The sequence below is a fragment of the Mustela nivalis genome (assembly GCF_964662115.1).
Source record: "Mustela nivalis genome assembly, contig: HAP1_SCAFFOLD_2705, whole genome shotgun sequence".
NCBI lineage: Eukaryota > Metazoa > Chordata > Mammalia > Carnivora > Mustelidae > Mustela > Mustela nivalis.
Window position 1 is genome coordinate 1 of NW_028133960.1, and position 17,814 is coordinate 17,814.

A 17,814-nucleotide genomic window follows, 5' to 3' on the forward strand; every position below is an offset into this window, starting at 1 on the left:
GTTTCTTCTCTGGCTGGCTGTAAGAATTAAAGGAGATGATATGATTTTAAAGATATATATAATCTTAAAGGGCTTTACAAATATGATAGAACATTATTATATTAAACTGTACAATGGATCTTACTTTAAAAATTATTCAAAGCTAACAGTTCATCCATTTTCACTAATTTTATCATGGATCCTAAAACATCTGTATCTAACTATTATCTTCTGATTGTATGCTCTAGGTTAACTTTTTTTAATTAAAAAACTTAAACTTTTTGAAGGTTTTTGCTTTGAAGAACAAAGTAATCATTTTCAGAAGTTTAGAGAAAAACATAAATTTTCTCCAATTCCCAGGCCTACTTAAATTTGATCACTTCCCAGACTTATTCAAATTTGAGTCTCATCCTCAACCTCCCTAGATTAACAACAGAATCCTCTCTTCAACTTTGGTTGTTGTATTAGTTTTCTATTGCTGCCATGATAAACTACAACAAAATGTGGTTATTATTTTAGAATTCTATAAGTTATAGGTCTGACATGGGTCTCACTGGGCTAAGACCCAGGTGCCTATAGGGTTGCATTCCTTTCTGGAGGCTCCAGGTAAGAATCCATTTCCTTGCCTTTTCCATCTTCTAGAGGCCCATCCCATGGCTTGTGCCCACTCCTCTGCTGCAAAGCAAACAAGGTAGTGCACCTCTGACCCTTCTTCTATTGTCTCTCTTTGACCACAGCCATGAATGGTTGTTTCTGAGGACTCATGATTAGACTGGGCCCTCTTGGATCAGCTAGGATAATCTTTTCATCTCAAGATCCTTAACCCTAATCACATTTGTAAAGTCCCTTGTGCCCTATAAGGTAAATGTTCACTGGTTCAGAGGATCAGGGTGTAGACATCTTTTGAGGGAACTATTATACTGCCTATCATAATGATGAACTTTAGGAATAAAAAAAAAAAACAGTTTCATGTATTAAAAAGGCTGGTCAACATTACAAAAGTTTGCAAGTGATTTCATTACAGTGTCCTGAAAAACCTCTAAGTTATAACAGCTATTATGACAAAAAAGAAATAAAGTTCGGTTAGGCTGATTTCTGATGAAAAGGAAACCTGACAAGCAGTGAATGAAGGGTAGCAATGCCACATAGGTAATAAAACCAAATGATAAGCCTCAAAATCATTCAAAACGAGGTGATGAATTGCACTCATTGTACCTGAAGTTTATTAATGGGTATGAAAAAACTTCTTTCTGATCCCACTACATCCTTTTCTAGAACTGCAAGCTTACAGCCACAGGCTATTAGAGACTAAGCAGACATCAGAAAAGAGACCTTCCTTTCTACCAAAGTTAGAAAAGTAAAAAGACCCTACTCTGTTTTGAAGATAAATTAAAGACGCAAAGTGTCCCAAGTCCTGCCCACATGTCCATGGCAACAGGGATGATCTAAATGGTGCTGATGGAAGGTTTTCTGTATGTAGATGATGAGGATTTCTATGAGTGTTTGTTTGGGGGACAGAATGAAGTGATGCAACCACAGAAATATGAAGTCCCTGAGGACAGCAGCCCAGCTTGTAGCTGGCATATTTTTCCATGCCATTTACATGTTGACAAAAACCTAATGGGTGTTTGGATGCCACACATGGCATCCTGAGCAGTTATACTCGGGAAAAGCAATAGCAGTATTAGTGAATCTCATTACAGCCTATTTTATCATTTCCATAAAATTATGTCCCATTGTGTAACGACCAGAACTTTTAAGCCACCAAGAAACTCTGAAAAGACAAGGATTTGCTTTGTGGAACAGCCCTTAAAACAGAACAAATTTAATTATAGAGTCTTACTTTGCAGGAGAGGTGGTCCTTGCCGTAAGAAAATACATGCATCCTTAAAGCATGGGTGTGACTCATAGTTAGACGATTCAAAGTCTTCCATTTAAGAGACTCACTCAGCCATAGTTAGACAGGAGCAAGGTCTAGATTCTGTAAGAAGTTAAACTAATGAGCTAATCAGGTGATTAGGGCCTTCTCCAACAGGACCAGAATTCAGGAAATGAATGCACAATGAAAGAACCAGAGAACACAATTAAGCCAATCCAGGTTGAATGACAATGGAGAAGACTGGAGAAGTGGAGAGCAATCTAAGACTTCAGATGGCTGAGCCAAGAAGACCCTTAAATAGGTCCACCTTAAATATATAACATATCAGTCTTAGACAGCCAAAACTTATCCAGGCACAAAAGGTGCTAAAGAATAAGATCTCTCACAACCTATGGAATGTGAGAAAATAGCAAACTATATATTACATAAGGACTAACATCCAAAATATTTAAGGAACTCATACATCCTAATAACAAAATAATAATTATATGATTAAAAATGGGCAGAGGATCTAAATAAACATTTTTCAAGAGAAGACATACAAATGGCCAACAGGTGCCTGAAAAGACACTCAACTTTACTAATCATCAGGGAGATGCAGGTCAAAGCCACAATGAGATATCACCTCACATGTCTTAGAATGGCCATTATCAAAAAGACAAGAGATGGGGCGCCTGGGTGGCTCAGTGGGTTAAGCCGCTGCCTTCGGCTCAGGTCATGATCTCAGGGTTCTGGGATCGAGTCCCGCATTGGGCTCTCTGCTCAGCGGGGAGCCTGCTTCCTCCTCTCTCTCTCTCTGCCTCTCTGTCTACTTGTGATCTCTCTCTGTCAAATAAATAAAATCTTTAAAAAAAAAAAAAAAGACAAGAGATAACAAGCACCTGCTAGGATATGAAGAAAAGAGAACCCTCAGGCACCATTGGTGGGAATGCAAACTGGTGCAGCCACTATGGAAAACAGCATGGATGTCCCTAAAAAATTAAAAAGAGAACTACCCTGTGATCTAGTAATCCCATTTCTGGGCGTAAACCTAAGGGAAATGAAATCATTGTCTTAAAAAGAGATCTGTATCCCTATATTCATTGCAACATTATTCACATTAGCCGAGATGTGGAAATAACCTACCTGTCTGGTAGATGAATGGATAAAGAAGATGTAGTATGAGTATATATACTATATACAATAAACATATAAAAATAAAATATTCTAAATATTACTAATTATTATTATTCATAGTATTCTAGAACAAAAATATAACATATATATAAATTAAAAATATTATTCAGCCATAAAAAAGAAGGAAATCCTATCGTTTGCAACAACATGGATGGACCTTAAGTGCATTATGCTAAGTGAAGTAAGTCAGACAGACACAAATTCGCCATTACCTCACTTATATATGGAATCTGGGATTTTTTTGTTTTTTTTTGTTTGTTTGTTTTTTAATTTCAAACACTTAGGGGCACTGCTCGGGTAACTCACTTGGTTAAGCATCTGCCTTTGGTTGAGGTCATGATCTAGGGGTCCGGGGATGGACCCCCACATCGGGCTCTCTGCTCAGAAGAGAATCTGCTTCTCCCTCTCTCTGTGCTTTCTCCCTCTCCCTCTGTGCTCTCTCCTACTCTTTCTCAAGTAAATAAAATAAATAAATCTTTAAAAAATAAAAATAAAAAATAAATTCCAAAGTCATAGAAAACAGAGAATAAGATGGTGGTTTCCAAGCTAGGGGAAAAGGGAAAAGAGGACATGTTGCTCAAAGGGTACAAACTTAAAGGATGAATATGTTTGGGAGATCTAATATATAGTATGGTAACTATAGCTGGCAAAGCTATACTGTTTAACTGAAAGCTGCTGAAGAGAGTATATCTTAAAGGTTCTCACCACAAAGGAAATATAGTGATTACATGAGATGGGTGTTATAAATATTGTAATTATGTAAGATGGATGTGTTAACGAAACATACTGTGGTGATCAGTACACAATGCATATGTATAAGAAATCGTCACACTGCACACCTTAAACTTACACAGCATTATGTGTCAACCTCTATCTCAATAAATTTGGTGGGGGTCCGGGAAGGATAAGACCTCTGAGTTACTGTCAGCCTTGATTGTGATTAAGATGGAAATTCTGCCTGCAAAGTAAGTGCTTTGATACCTGTATTAGGATGAATCTGCAAAGACAAAAACTAACTCTGCCCATTTATGGCAACCCCTAAACCGGCTCCTTCTCCAGCCCTCTGTCCGTTCTTGTAAGTATCGTGACATTATAGAATATTTCTGAATCACTGTCAGAATTGGCAGATTCTGCTTATGAAACTGACAGTTAGCAGTGACCTCTCTGACTTCTGCAGCTACCTTTCTCCCCCTTGCTTTCCTTTTGTTCCACAAACATGCAAAAGGATGTGCTCTGTAGGGCCTTTGTGTGTCCCGTTCCTTCTGGTTGATACACGCTTCCACCACATCTTCAAATAACTGGCTCCTTCCTGTCATTTTGTTCTTAGCTCAAACCTGACCTCTTCAATGAAGACTTTGCTGAACTCCCTTTCTAAATTATCTTGTTCTCCCCAAGGCATTAATCACATCACATCAGAACATATATCTGAATCTGAAATTATCTTGTTGGGTTTTTAATTTGCTTACTCAAATGCAGGTGCACAGGAATTTTCTTGTCATTTACTGTGTTAAATGAATAAATATGTAGTCATCATGCATCTCTTGAGAAAAGTTCTACCTCAGTTAGGCTGATAAAGTTTCAACACATGAACATAGGAGGCATAAACATTGATTTATGGGTATTTAGTATTTAGGTATTCAGTCAGTGCCAAAAAGCAGCTGGAGACTTGCCCATCTTTGTAAATATACAAGGGGTTTGGACAGAGGAGCCAGGGAAGTTCTTAAGCAAACAAGATCTCTGAACCAAAATTCAGTATTAGTTGTGAAGAGCAAAATGGTTTATGGGTGAAAAAAATCCATGTCGTCCCCCCCCCCCCCCCGACATTTGCAATTATTTACAGTGGATTGTTTAACTGGCCAACTATTTAGTTAAGGGAGCTGGTGGTTCCTTCTGTCTAGGTCTGGTTGAAAATCTTACGTTGAAAATCTTCATTACAAACCCCTTGAGTGGATGTAGCATTAAAAACAAAAACCAAAACCCCAAGCTACACACACTCAGATTGCCTGCTGTGCGGGCCCAGTGCGGGGCGCTTTGGGACAGTGGAAGATAACTGCACCAAGAGTAAGGAGATCCCGATTACCAGACCCTAAGTAAGCCTCACTTATCACTCAACAAAAACTGAATGGCGCCAGGCACTATTCAGTAAATTCAACTAGTGAACACCGCAGGCAGAGTAACTTTCCTTCAGGAGTTACGTTCTACTGGCGGATAGGAAGAGAAAGATAAGAACAACCGGTTCCGGTCGCATTGGCTGCTCTAGAAAAGTCACCTTCGCGTGGTTCTGGCGTCTGGTTGCGGCCTCTCACGGCCACCGTGGCAGCCACGGGCTCCAGCCACGCCCTCACCAGCGTGCTCAAGTCTCGCGTTGCTTGTAAGGCGCTGCGTGGGCTCAGCCGCCCCTCAGCTGCCCCTCAGCCGGACACCTGCTGCGGGATCACCGCCTCCGCGTACAGAAGGACGTAGCGGAGGAGGCCGGGAATGAAAAAGACGCCGCTGCTAATGAGGGAAATGGGGAGCCTGAGGTACGTGGAGAAGAGGAAGAAGAGGAGGAAGAGGAAGCCGATGGTGAAGAGGGTAGAGATAGAACGCTGAGGCTGAGGCGGCTACAGGCAAACAGGCCGCTGAAGATGAGGAGGGGGTGATGGGGACGCCAAGAAGAAGCCCGATGAGGATGACCAGACAGCAAAAAAGGAAAAGCTAAACTTTAAAACAACGAACAGAGAGGCCGCCATGACCAATTGACCCTATGCTTCCAGTCTCCGAATCTACACTGGGTCGCCAAGCAGAGTCCGGCCGGCTGGCGGCGCCCCCGCAGTGACACGTGCTCGCTCCCACACAGCCCGGACCACCACGTGAATCTGCAGCAGGGAAGGAGAAGAGCGCCACCGTCGCCTAGGCCGGGCTTTTCTCTTACAAATACTTAGAAAGAGGGGCGCCTGGGTGGCTCAGTGGGTTAAAGCGTCTGCTTCGGCTCAGGTCATGGTCCCAGGGTCTTGGGATCGAGCCCCGCATCGGGCTCTCTGTTCCACGAGGAGCCTGCTTCCCTCCGCGCGCGCGCTCTCTCTCTCTCTCTCTGCCTACTTGTGATCTCTGTCAAAGAAATAAATTATTTTTTAAAGAATGCTTAGAAAGGAAAATGTGTGTGTAATTTTATTTTCATTGTATGTTCTGTACCTATTGTTGGGGTCAGCCATTTTTAAGTTTGAATGAACTCCTCAGCCTTGGGAGCATTGTCTGTCCTACTTCTGACTCTACTTGTAATGTGACCACGTTCGTTACAATCTCCAAGGAGGGGGAAAAGAAAAGAAAACTGTTTGAACACACACGCGCGTGCGCGCGCGCGCGCACACGCACACACACACACACACACACACACACACAACAGTCTTACTCGGAGAATTCCAGTAGCATTTTTTTGTGTATGCATTAAGCTGTACTATCAACAGCTGGTTTGTATGAGATGATTAAAGAGGCCAAAGAAGAAAGGTTTCTTTCCTTTTTTTAAAAAATTTTGTTGGTTTGTCTATGAAGTTGCTGCCGGTTTTGGCCCGTTTGATGTGTGTGTAAACAACGTTTTCCAATAATAAACCAGAATTTTATTGTGCTGAAAAAATTACAGACCAGAAAATGTTGTTATCTAAAAATTCGTGGCTATTAAACTAGGTTATCTGTAAAGTTTCTCCAACCTTTACACATACTGAAGGAGAGGAAGGCAATTTTAGAAAGCTTAGCATGGCTTATTTTAGGGGAGTAAAATCATGGTTGATTTTTTTTTCTCTTTGTTTATCATTGTTTTCCGATGTCTTTCTGTAATGAATATGCATCACATGTAAACCGAACAAATACTTAAGAAAACAGTAGAAAGATGTTACTGTCAGAGCTGGGTGTTGGTTCTTAATAACCTGAAGGCTGAAGGTACCTCGTTCATCCATTAGTAATGAGAACTGTGAATGAGAATTGTCTTACCCCTCCATTGATTTGCTTATTACTTTACCTTTACTTAATGAGGCTTTGGGGAAACTGCTGAGGGAATCCTGCTCCTTTTCTCATTACTTCTATGTGCACTGACTTACTCTCTACCTAGGGATTTTCAGGCACAGGTACTGGATCAATAGATCTCTCTTTCTCTCTCTCTGCCCTTGCCACCTATACCCCACCCATCACTGCACACACACCACACATAAACACACACATACACATACACACACACAGCCTCTTCTCTCCCTTTAGCCTTCAAATCTCAGTTTAAATGTTACCTCCACAGAGAGCCCTTACTTGAGCAATCTAAGAATTCCATTGCTACCTTAGGCTCATCATACAATCCCTGCTCTTCTCAATCCTATCTCTGCTCTTGCTCTATTCTAGAGCACTCTCTTCAACTTGTAATTTCATATGCATTTCATTTCTTTACAAGCCTACTCTCTCCCTCCCCCCACGAGTCTGAAGTTTCCTCATGAAAACAGCAATGATCGGTTTTAATTTGTATCCCTGGGGCCTAACTAATATTGACTGAGTAAATGAATAAATGAATGCATGAAATGGCTCCTTTGTCCTTTTGTCAAGAGTTTTACTCCCATGCAGTGGTGCTGCAACTACTACTTTGCCAGCTCAGAAGAGCCAATTATTAGTATTTTCAGGGATTTGGTAAGCTAGTTGTTAAACTATTTAGTAGCTTGAAATTAGCCATGCTGAGAGTATTTCTACCATGGAACTGGTAGATGTTAACTGGTAACTGGCAAATGTTACATGTCAAGACTATTCCCCAACCCCCCTCAAATTGCTGGTTTGTTAGCACACTATGGCTCTTATCCCCTAAATCCAGCTATAAATATTGAGACAGCATGGCAAAAACCTGGCCCAGAGGTTACTTAAAATCTTTCAGTAAAGAATGCTTACATTTTAAAAAATATATTAAATATATGCTATAAAGTGATTTTCCTGTTGGGAATACTCAAGTTTTTTTAATAAGCTAAATTATAGTCTAAACTATGTATTCTTTTTTTTTTTTTTTTTTTTTTTGAAAGTCAAGCAAAGCTTTATTTCGTGTCAAGCATCAAGAATTAAACCGACCAGTTGGGGCCACCCCTTTCAGAGAGGACGACCTAAACTATGTATTCTTGATCTCCTAAAGTTTTTGTTTCTGTTTTTCAGATCCTTATGTGAAGATCCATCTGATGCAGAATGGCAAGAGGCTGAAGAAGAAAAAGACAACAATTAAAAAGAACACACTTAACCCCTACTACAATGAGTCATTCAGCTTTGAAGTACCCTTTGAGCAAATCCAGGTAATGTCAAACATAATTTTGTCTTCCTATTCAGTTTTATTTCTTCAGACCGCATAAATGAAATGCACAAACCTTGTAAATTATCAGTGCACATGCCTTCATTAGATTTGCCATTCTTATTCCCATGCACACTTGATAATCAAGCTACATCAAGAAGGAAATGATGAAATATACAGCACAAGATGTGCTGACTCGTCAGCCAAAAACAGCTGGCATTCGGTTGAGCAGAAATAAAGTAGGAAAAAGAAAATCAACACAACGACTCTGCTAACTCAAAAAGTACCATAAATGTTAAAAGGCCAAAAGAAAATGAACTTTCACTATTCATTCCCAGGCCACAATATGGAGTTCTCCGTATCACAGCCTTATAGCAAAAAAAGATAGAGAGAGAGAGATAAAAGAAATATTTTAGTTGATGATAAATATGCATCATCTTTACTCTTTCATTATTAAATTGTGATTAAAAATAGAAATATCAGACTAAGTCATATTTTTAATAGTTTATATTTAACTTCCTGTTTCTGAGTTGAAAGGAAGGATAATTTTGTAAAGATGAAACCTTAATTTGCTAGATAATGATTGTTATGATAGGGAATATTCTATTAAAGGACTCTGTGGGTAAGATGTTCAGAACAGGATGCTACATGTAGCCACAATAATAGTATATGATCTTATTATTTAGCAATTTTTAAATAATTTTAGGTTCTCTTACCTTCTAGCCACAGTGATACTATTGGAACTCAAAGTTCACATCCAATAACTATTGGCTATTTCTTGCTAATCTTTAATGGATATTGGCTGTTAGAAACTCAAATGCCTTAAAGCAACAGTACTTTTACATTTTATTAAATAATTGATATAGGTCTATCTCTTTGGTCCTATAAAAGTTTCCCCACAACGTGAAGGAGAAATGAAGTGTAGGCACTAAAACTACACCTGGAAATTTCCAAAGGTCCAGACTATAAAACACCAGTAAATATTCTTTAGTTGCATATTTTTACTTTAATCTAGAATCTAATTTAGAATATAGTATCTTATGAGCAAATCACACTTTTATTCCATGAAGAAAGCTAATATAATAGCTACATTTACTGTATATTTATTATGTGTCTGGCCCCAATTTAAGCACTTTACATACATAATCTCATTAAGTCTTTTACAATAACCTTATGAGAGAGGTTATTATCCCAATTTTATATATAAGGAAACCAAGGCTTAGAATCTCCTCACATATAAAATAGGAACAATAGAATCCATATGATTATGCATATGAAATCATTTGGAATGGTGAACGCTCAGTAAATAGTTCCCATCACCATTATTATTCACAGTATTAATTTTGTCTTTTTCAAATTAACACTTTATTAGAAAATAGATCTAACAATAAAATTAAAACAATATATGGACCAATGTTGTCTACTAGAACTCTCTTTGACAATGGAAATGTTTTATCATCTGTGTGGTCCAATACAGTAGTCAACAGCAAGTAGGTAATGAGCACCTCAGCCACTAGTGTGATCAAGAAATTTTATTAATTTTAATTTACTTCAATTTAAAAGCTACATGTTGCCAGGAGTATTTATTGTATTGCATGGGGCAGTTCTTTAAAAATCAATGGCAATCTACCATCACTTCATGGTCTTTATATAACCTTTCTCGTGTATGTTTTCACATGGTAGCAATTTACATATATTTACTTTCAACAGTTGTTATATAAGTAAACGACATTGCAGAGGACACTGATTCCCTGTCCCCAGTCACCTGTTTACTAGCCAGAGCTACTGAGGTCACTGCTTTAGACCAGCTGGCAACCCCCAAAGACACCCAATTTTCTCCAATTTATTTTGCGGTATTTGTTCAGTGAACTCTTTTGAGTTCTAAGAGCTTACTCCAATGGAAATGAATACCTCTTGAAGTTTTGTTTTTTATTTTTTTTTATTTAAGTTTATTTATTTATTTGACAGAGAGAGAGAGCACAAGCAGGGGGAGTGGCAGGCAGAGGGAGAGGGAGAAGGTTCTCAGGCAAGCAGGAAGCCCAATGTGGGGCTTGATCTCAGGATTTTGGGATCATGACCTGAGCTAAAGACAGTTTAACCAACTGAGCCATCCAGGCACCCTGAGCTTTGTTTTTTAATACTGTAAAACAATTTAAGACAAGGTATTGTGATGAAAAATCCTACCATAAACTTTCTTTGAGCTACAATTCTACATCTGTTAAAAAAAAAAAAAAAAAAAAAGTAAATGTCCTTTTGCAACAATAAATTGTGCAAATGTAAATATATTAAACTGAAGGGGGTGCCTGGTGGCTCAGTTGCTTAAGCCTCTGACTTAGGCTAGGTCATGCATCAGACTCCCTGCCCAGTAGAGAGCCAGCTGGCTTCTCCCTCTGCCCAGCATACCATCTCCCCGACCCCCACACCAGCAGCTCGTGGCCCACACGTACCCTCTCTCTCTCTCAAATAAATAAAATCTTAAAAATAAGTGAAGCACATTAAAAACAAGACATATGCTCGGTTTCTGGGGGCAGCATTTTAGAGGAGCTAGTACTCTGTCAGGACAGAGGAAACCTGAACCCATCGTAGAGTACTTTTAGGCATGGCAATGATGAGCCCATCTCTGACTACATTCCTCCTCTTTCTCTGTTTCTCTTGTCAGTTTGTTCTTTTCTTTCTTCTTCCTCTCATCTCTTTTTTAGTTTTCCCCAGGAGATTTGCTTTCCTAGTTTTCTTAGAGAAACAGTTGAACATTTTATGTACTAAAATAGGGGTCTGGGTTTCCTTTATTCTGAGGTTATAAGATTATCTGTTTTCTCTCTCTATCCCTATGAAATACATTATGAGCAAAATATGCTGATTTCCAAAAGTACATGTAAATGTTATATCCCCAAAATGTATAAATAAACTATATATGTAGCTACAAAAATTAATCCATGACCATCAGAAGGATATTCTGTCCTGAGTACGATTAATCAGTACATTCCTGGATGAAACAATCATAACCCACTCCAGCCATTCACTCCAGCCTCCAAAAAGCCCATTTCACCTTTGTGCATAATGTCTGTAATTAGCTCCTACTCCCCATTCTCTGCAATATGCTTTCTTCCTGAAAAATTTGCTTGGGAGAAGCTCTGAGAATTTTCCTGAGAACCAAAGTGATTCTGTTCTCTTTTCCAAAACCATCCGGTGGATAGATGATGCCCTTGATAAAGGAATCAATCCAAGGCTACATAAGGGAAGAAGGTTTGTTTCCTTTACTGCCAATGTGTTACATTTTACATTCTAAATTCCACTTTCAAGAGTGGTTATTTTCTCTGCTGTGACACTGTCTATGGGTGCCATCTCTCAGTACACTGGGGCAATAATGCAGTCCTCAGAGTACAAAGTCCATGAAAGGACCAGAACTCAGCAGGACCTTCATCTGGCCCTGGCTTCCATCATTCCATTTTCTGTTCCTTTTAACTCTGGCCACAAATGTTATGCATTCTACTTTATTCTAAGCTCTTCCTTTATCCCTGCACTCAGTTTCTAGATTAGAGCCTTCACATATTTTGACTAATCCATTACTTCGGAAGCAGTACTAAAATGTGCTTTCAAAAAGTGTGTCTTTCATATCATAATGGCATGGGTTTGCTTTCGTCAATTCAGGCAGTTCTAAAAAGTAAGTTATTAAATAAACTCTCACAGGGTAATGGAACAACTGAAGTAAATCTTGTGTGGCTAAAAGGTTATTTCCATTTGAGATCAGCGCTGGATACGCAACAGTTACTCAGCAAATATTTATTGAGAAAATGTATAAATGGGGAAATTATCTTTAGTTATTGCTTTTTAAAGATGTTTCACTCTATTGTCACATTTAATACTCACAATAAACATGGGATTATTGTACCAAATACCAATGCCAAAAATCTTGCTGATGAGACAGTTGAAACAAATGGACTTAGAGGTGGACACAGTTGACAGAAGGGATGATGGGGGACACAAAGGGTGGGGGACAGAAGGGACCCAAAGACAGAAGGTATGGTGGATTACGGCATAGATTGTGAAAACCAAGCCACTCGTTCCTTGCACAACCCCAGGCCGGGAACTTAATGGCATCTTCTTTGTGTAATGGCAATATTAATAGGATCTATTATGAGAAGTAAATGAATAGTTCACATAAAAGACTTAGAATTGTGCCAAATACCTGACAGAATTTAACATTTATTCAGTATCTTGGAGAAGCTGAAGACAGTGATGGTGGTGACGTAATGTTGAAATAGGAATTGCACTCAGGTTTTCACATACGAGTCATTTTCAGTCTCGGCCTGGTATTTTGAGACTGGGTCTTATTTCCAGTGGTTTCGATCTCCAGACAGCTTTGTAAGAGGACGGGGTGATTAATGTTTTTTTTATGTCCTCTTGCAGAAAGTGCAAGTGGTGGTAACTGTTTTGGACTATGACAAGATTGGCAAGAACGATGCCATCGGCAAAGTCTTTGTGGGCTACAATAGCACCGGGGCAGAGCTGCGACACTGGTCAGACATGCTGGCCAACCCCAGGCGACCCATTGCCCAGTGGCACACCCTACAGGTAGAGGAGGAAGTTGACGCCATGCTGGCGGTCAAGAAGTAAAGGAAAGAAGCCTTTCTGCGTTTGCCCACATAGTGCTCTTTAGCCAGTATCTGTAAATACCTCAGTAATATGGGTCCTTTCATCTATCCAGCCATGCATTCCTAACACAACTCTGTGGTACTTCAAATCCTGTTTTAATTTGCACAAATTTAAAAACGTAGAGAGCCCCTAAGCCCTTCATTATGCCACTGCCCTCCAAATCTACTCTTCTTTTAAGCAATATGATGTGTAGATAGAGCATGACTGAAATTATTTATTGTATCACACTGTTGTATATACCAGTATGCTGAAGATTTATTTCTAGTTTGTGTATTTGTATGTTGTTAGCGTTTCCTAATCTGTGTATATCTAGATGTTTTTAATAAGATGTTCTATTTTAAATTATGTAAATTGACTGAAATATAGGAGAGCTGATAATATATTATATGGTAAATATAGTATTGTCTGCATTCCAGCAAAAATATCAACTTATAAGGCACTAGTACAGTCTAACTGACATCTTAAAGGACAACTTAAACCTGAACTTTCTACCAATCATTTGAGAACCAAGATACACTGACACCACATATTTGGTGGGTGAATCCAATTTTGTAGAATTTCTTCACAGGCAAATTAGCATGATCTGAACAGCATCCAGACTGACCTCCAGGAAGCATAGCCACAAAGCAGAACAGCGTCTGTCTGTACACATCTACAAAGCTAAAACCAGGGCTTTACTCCTACATTCAAGGAAGCAACTGAACAGGAGTCAAAGATTTCATATTACTGCATATAGAGTAACAACACGACGGTGTTCCGTGTGTGTGTATGTGTGGGGGGTGTGGGTTTGGGTGTATGGGTGTGTGGGTGCATTTGTTTGGGGATAGGGTGGGTGGGAAGAAGCTGAGAATTCAGCATTTCTGAAATATTGCCTGACTATTTAAAAAGAAAAAAAAAGTAGCTCTCCGTTATCACCTTTATACAAACGTGCATCCTGTGAATTCTGTTCCAGATTTCATACCTATAATAATTCCAAAAGGTTTGCACATTAGACTTTGTAACAAAATATTTTATTATACAAAACCATATTAGAAGGAATGCAGAATATTTTTAACACAGTAATCTGTGCTTATTACACAAAATTACTTTGTGGTAAACAGACAGTATTGTAATCCCATCAAAAGATGAAAAAATAAACAATTAGCCATAGTTCTGAATGCACTTCAATTAAGCCAAAACAGCTAGTGATCTTTTTATATGCTCTTTTTACTTAAATAAGTTTTAATTTGTCCTTTAAAAAAAAAATAAAAAAAGGTGAAACAATACCAAGAACAAGTTCTAGCAAACTGGAGCAACCTCTTATGTATACTAGATGCTTGATTTAGGAGGAGTTTTTAATGTTCTCAATGTCATTATGTAGTAAATGGCACTATTATGAAGCTACTAGTCATTCCATAAGAGTCTTCAAGGACTGCTCTGTGTAACACTGTGACTGCCGTGTGTGCTTAGACACGTAGTTTCCTCAGTGGATAGCACTCAATTTATTCTGTAGTGATGTTGTAACAATACTGCCATTCCCTTCTACTGCACTGCCCAAGGTGTGTGTAGCACAAACAGTTCTCATTACAAAGGACCAATTCAGAACTGAAAAGCTATGCATAGGACAAGAAAGATACATAGACTGGGGTGGAACACACAGCATTTTGTCAAGCACTGTGCAATCTTCCATGTTTTTCCCCACTCTGGTAGACGACCGCTTTGTGGAAGGGCAGCTGATTAGCTCACGCTGCATCCACGCACTTCCGTGGCCCATCGCAGCTCCTAGGCCACAGACAGCAGTGACGCGCTGAGGTGAAAGTTTGTCTTCACGAATACCAAAACAAGACGGAGGAAAACCGAGCATTAGCCTCGTGTTCAGACTTTAGGATACCATGCCGCGTTTTTCAAAAAAACTACAGAGAATTCAAAAAGGGCTGATGGGAGGCTTCACTGCACCGGCCTGGCTGTTTCCTGATAAAACTAGAATTCCTGTCATTCTTCTTTTCTCATCAAAGAAGAGGCAAGCCCTTGGCCTTTCAGCCCAGTCACCACAGGCAAACTCGTCAGGACTGGGCCAGATACAAAGGACAAGGGAGTATAACCTCTCTCTCTTCTGTGGATGGTCCATATTTAAAAAAAAAAAAAAAAAAATAGATAATAGAAGATGCACAAGTCATGATGTGAGATTTCATACCAGTTTGAACAGAAGAGTCAAATGAGAATCTTTCCAATTTAAGAGACCAAACTCTACCAAAGAGAGGGAGTCGACTGTCTTTTAAAAATTCTTTCAACATCAGAAACAGACATTTAATTTCACTGTATTCAGTTTTAAGTTGTTCACACTGAAACAACACTTTCAGGCAAGCAGGTTCAAGCTGCCGAACACACATTATTTCTCACATTAAAGTACTACTAATGCATTCTCTTGCAACACTGCCAGACATGGGATTGTCACCATAGAATCAGTTGGGACTACGCCATGTTTCACCAGTCAGTGACTGAACCTGCTTTAAGACCAAGATTCATCCTCAGACATGCCACGTGTACCTTTCTGACAAAGCTGTGTAAACTATTAGAAGCTGATGCTCTAGAAAGATCCTAGTTGCCTTTGTGTATATTTACTGCCTGCTTGAGTGTTTCTATGTGTGGGTTTTCTCTGTATCTTGTAGAAATGTTGGGGTGTTCTCTTCTGCCATATGGCTCGTGGCCCGCGAGCCAACTACTTTAGCTGTATTTACCTTCGTTTTTGATGAAGTGGTTTAAATTTTGTTTCACTTTGTGTAGTGACCCCACAATAGTTTTCTGATTGTTGTTAAAAATGACTTAACATATTACATGGATATTCAATAAAAATGTTTTATTTCCTGTTGATGTTGCCGCCTTTCAACTCTTTCTCTTCCTTGTCTCTGCGGCTGAGTCAGAGGCCAGAGGACTTCGGAGGCTGCTGGAAGCAGCAGTGGCGGAACAAAAGCCTGCACAGCCCCGCGCCCCAAGTCGTGCCTGTGAATACAGAGCAGCTGACGCGAATACAATGCCCAGACCTGCGCTCCTCATTCTCCGTGTGTTTGTCTCTTCCAGTTTATCAGCAATTCACCCTGCACACCTTCAGGCTTTCCACTCTGCCCGAAAGGTGTTTTCCAAGGTTCTTATTCTACAGCTTGAGTCACAAAGCCTCTCCAAAATGGGACTGAAAATAAGACTTGTTTAACTCCATTCTCAGAGGGCAGCGTGCCACATTAAATTCCCCGCCCACTGCCATGACTGGGTAAAACAAGTAAACATGTCTCCTCCACTACATTCGACACTGATTAGTGCCTCCTGTATACCGTGTGCTTACTGGATGCGGAGAGACAACAAATGAGGTAATAAGGTACCCCTGGCCCTAAGGAGCCCATAGGCTCAGACAGACACCTGAACGCACTATCACAGTACATAATGATGGCACCCTGAGTCCCTGAGAACCTTCTCTAGACCGATCATAGTGGATGCCACGGTGTGCCACCCGGATACCCCTTGGGCACCGAGGCACTCAGCCTGCAGCTACTAGAAGCCTTGCTTGATGGCAGCTCACACCTCAGTAGAGGGCAGAATCCCTCTGGCCTCTACTGAGGAACCTGCCTCACTAAGGTCAGGCATCCTCCCTAGCCACATTCCATGGCCCAGGCAGGATCTCTCTGAAGCCATATCTCAGTTTCCAGCCCCAAGGGTGAGTTGAGACGGCTATTGCAATGCCCTTCACCTTCTCCCTCTCCCCAGCCCATTCTCCTTGCTCCTTTGCAGCGGTTGTTTCCAAGACCATTTCCCCATAAAACCCCTTCATCTCAGAATCAGTATCCTGAGGATCCTAGCCTATAACACGTTGTTCAGGGGAGGAGATATCATGAAAAGTTTAAGAGGCTAAGTATTAAAGGAACTGATAGGAGTTATCCAAGTCAGAGAGTGGGCAGGACTGTGACAAAATTTATCTCATTATCAAGGCTGGCCACACCATACTCCCTTCAGCCAACTTTTATTAGGCAAAGCAAAACAAGGGTAGGGACTGAGCCCAAACTGCTTAGACAGGTGGGGAAAGGCCACTTAATTATGTACACTCTGAGGAAGCAGTTAACAGGGCTCTAAATGTAAAGTGAGAAAAGGAAAGTTTAGGCCCACTAAGATTAGATGCAAAAACAAAACAAAATAAGACCAAAAAAATAAAAAAATGAAAAAATGAAAGAAGCATTAAATATGTGTTTGATTTTCAAAAGTGAGCATTTTTTCTTTTTTTGTTTTGTTTTGTTTTTTGTTGTTGTTGTTTTGCATTTTGTTTTTCTTAAAGAGCTCTCAAAATTAGGTACAAAACTATTAAAAGAATATTTCTTGATTACCAAAAAAAAAAAAAAAAAGGAAAATCACCCCAAACTTCTGTCAATGTCTGTTTTCCCAATTTTCCCAAAAGGCTTTCAGGTTTGAGATATGTATTAGGTGTTTTATGACAACAAAACTATTCCAGGTATTTCAAAGGGGAAATTTAAGAAATTGGCCACATAGAGAGGGCTGAGAAAGCCAAGTACGGACTGTGGATTAACCCAGAGGTGAATCGATGTAGTTGAAGTTGTATGCTAGCCCTGCCCTAACAAAATCCCACAGACCTGGTGATAGAAGCAACAACAATTTCTTTTCTTACAGTTCTGGAAGTCAGAAGTCCTAGATCTAGGTATCAGCAGGGTTGGTTTCTTCTGAAGCCTCTCTCTCTGGCTTGTAGATGGTCATCTGGTCCCATTGTCTTCACATGGTCTCCCCTTTATGTGTATCTGGGTCCCAACCTCCCCTTCGTATAAGAACAGGAGTCGTATTGAATTGGGGTCCACCCTAATGACCTCTTTTT

The 17,814-nt window shown here is 39.8% G+C and overlaps 1 protein-coding gene across 1 annotated transcript; it reads left to right on the plus strand.

The window, feature by feature from the left end:
- The first annotated feature begins 8,143 nt into the window (after positions 1–8,143).
- Positions 8,144–15,110, plus strand: LOC309858511 (synaptotagmin-1). The gene is made up of 2 exons (XM_082751186.1): positions 8,144–8,319; positions 12,723–15,110. The coding sequence occupies exons 1-2, from the start codon at positions 8,209–8,211 to the stop codon at positions 12,927–12,929; spliced, it is 318 nt and encodes a 105-aa protein (XP_082607312.1). The 5' UTR covers positions 8,144–8,208; the 3' UTR covers positions 12,930–15,110.
- Positions 15,111–17,814: the final 2,704 nt, after the last annotated feature.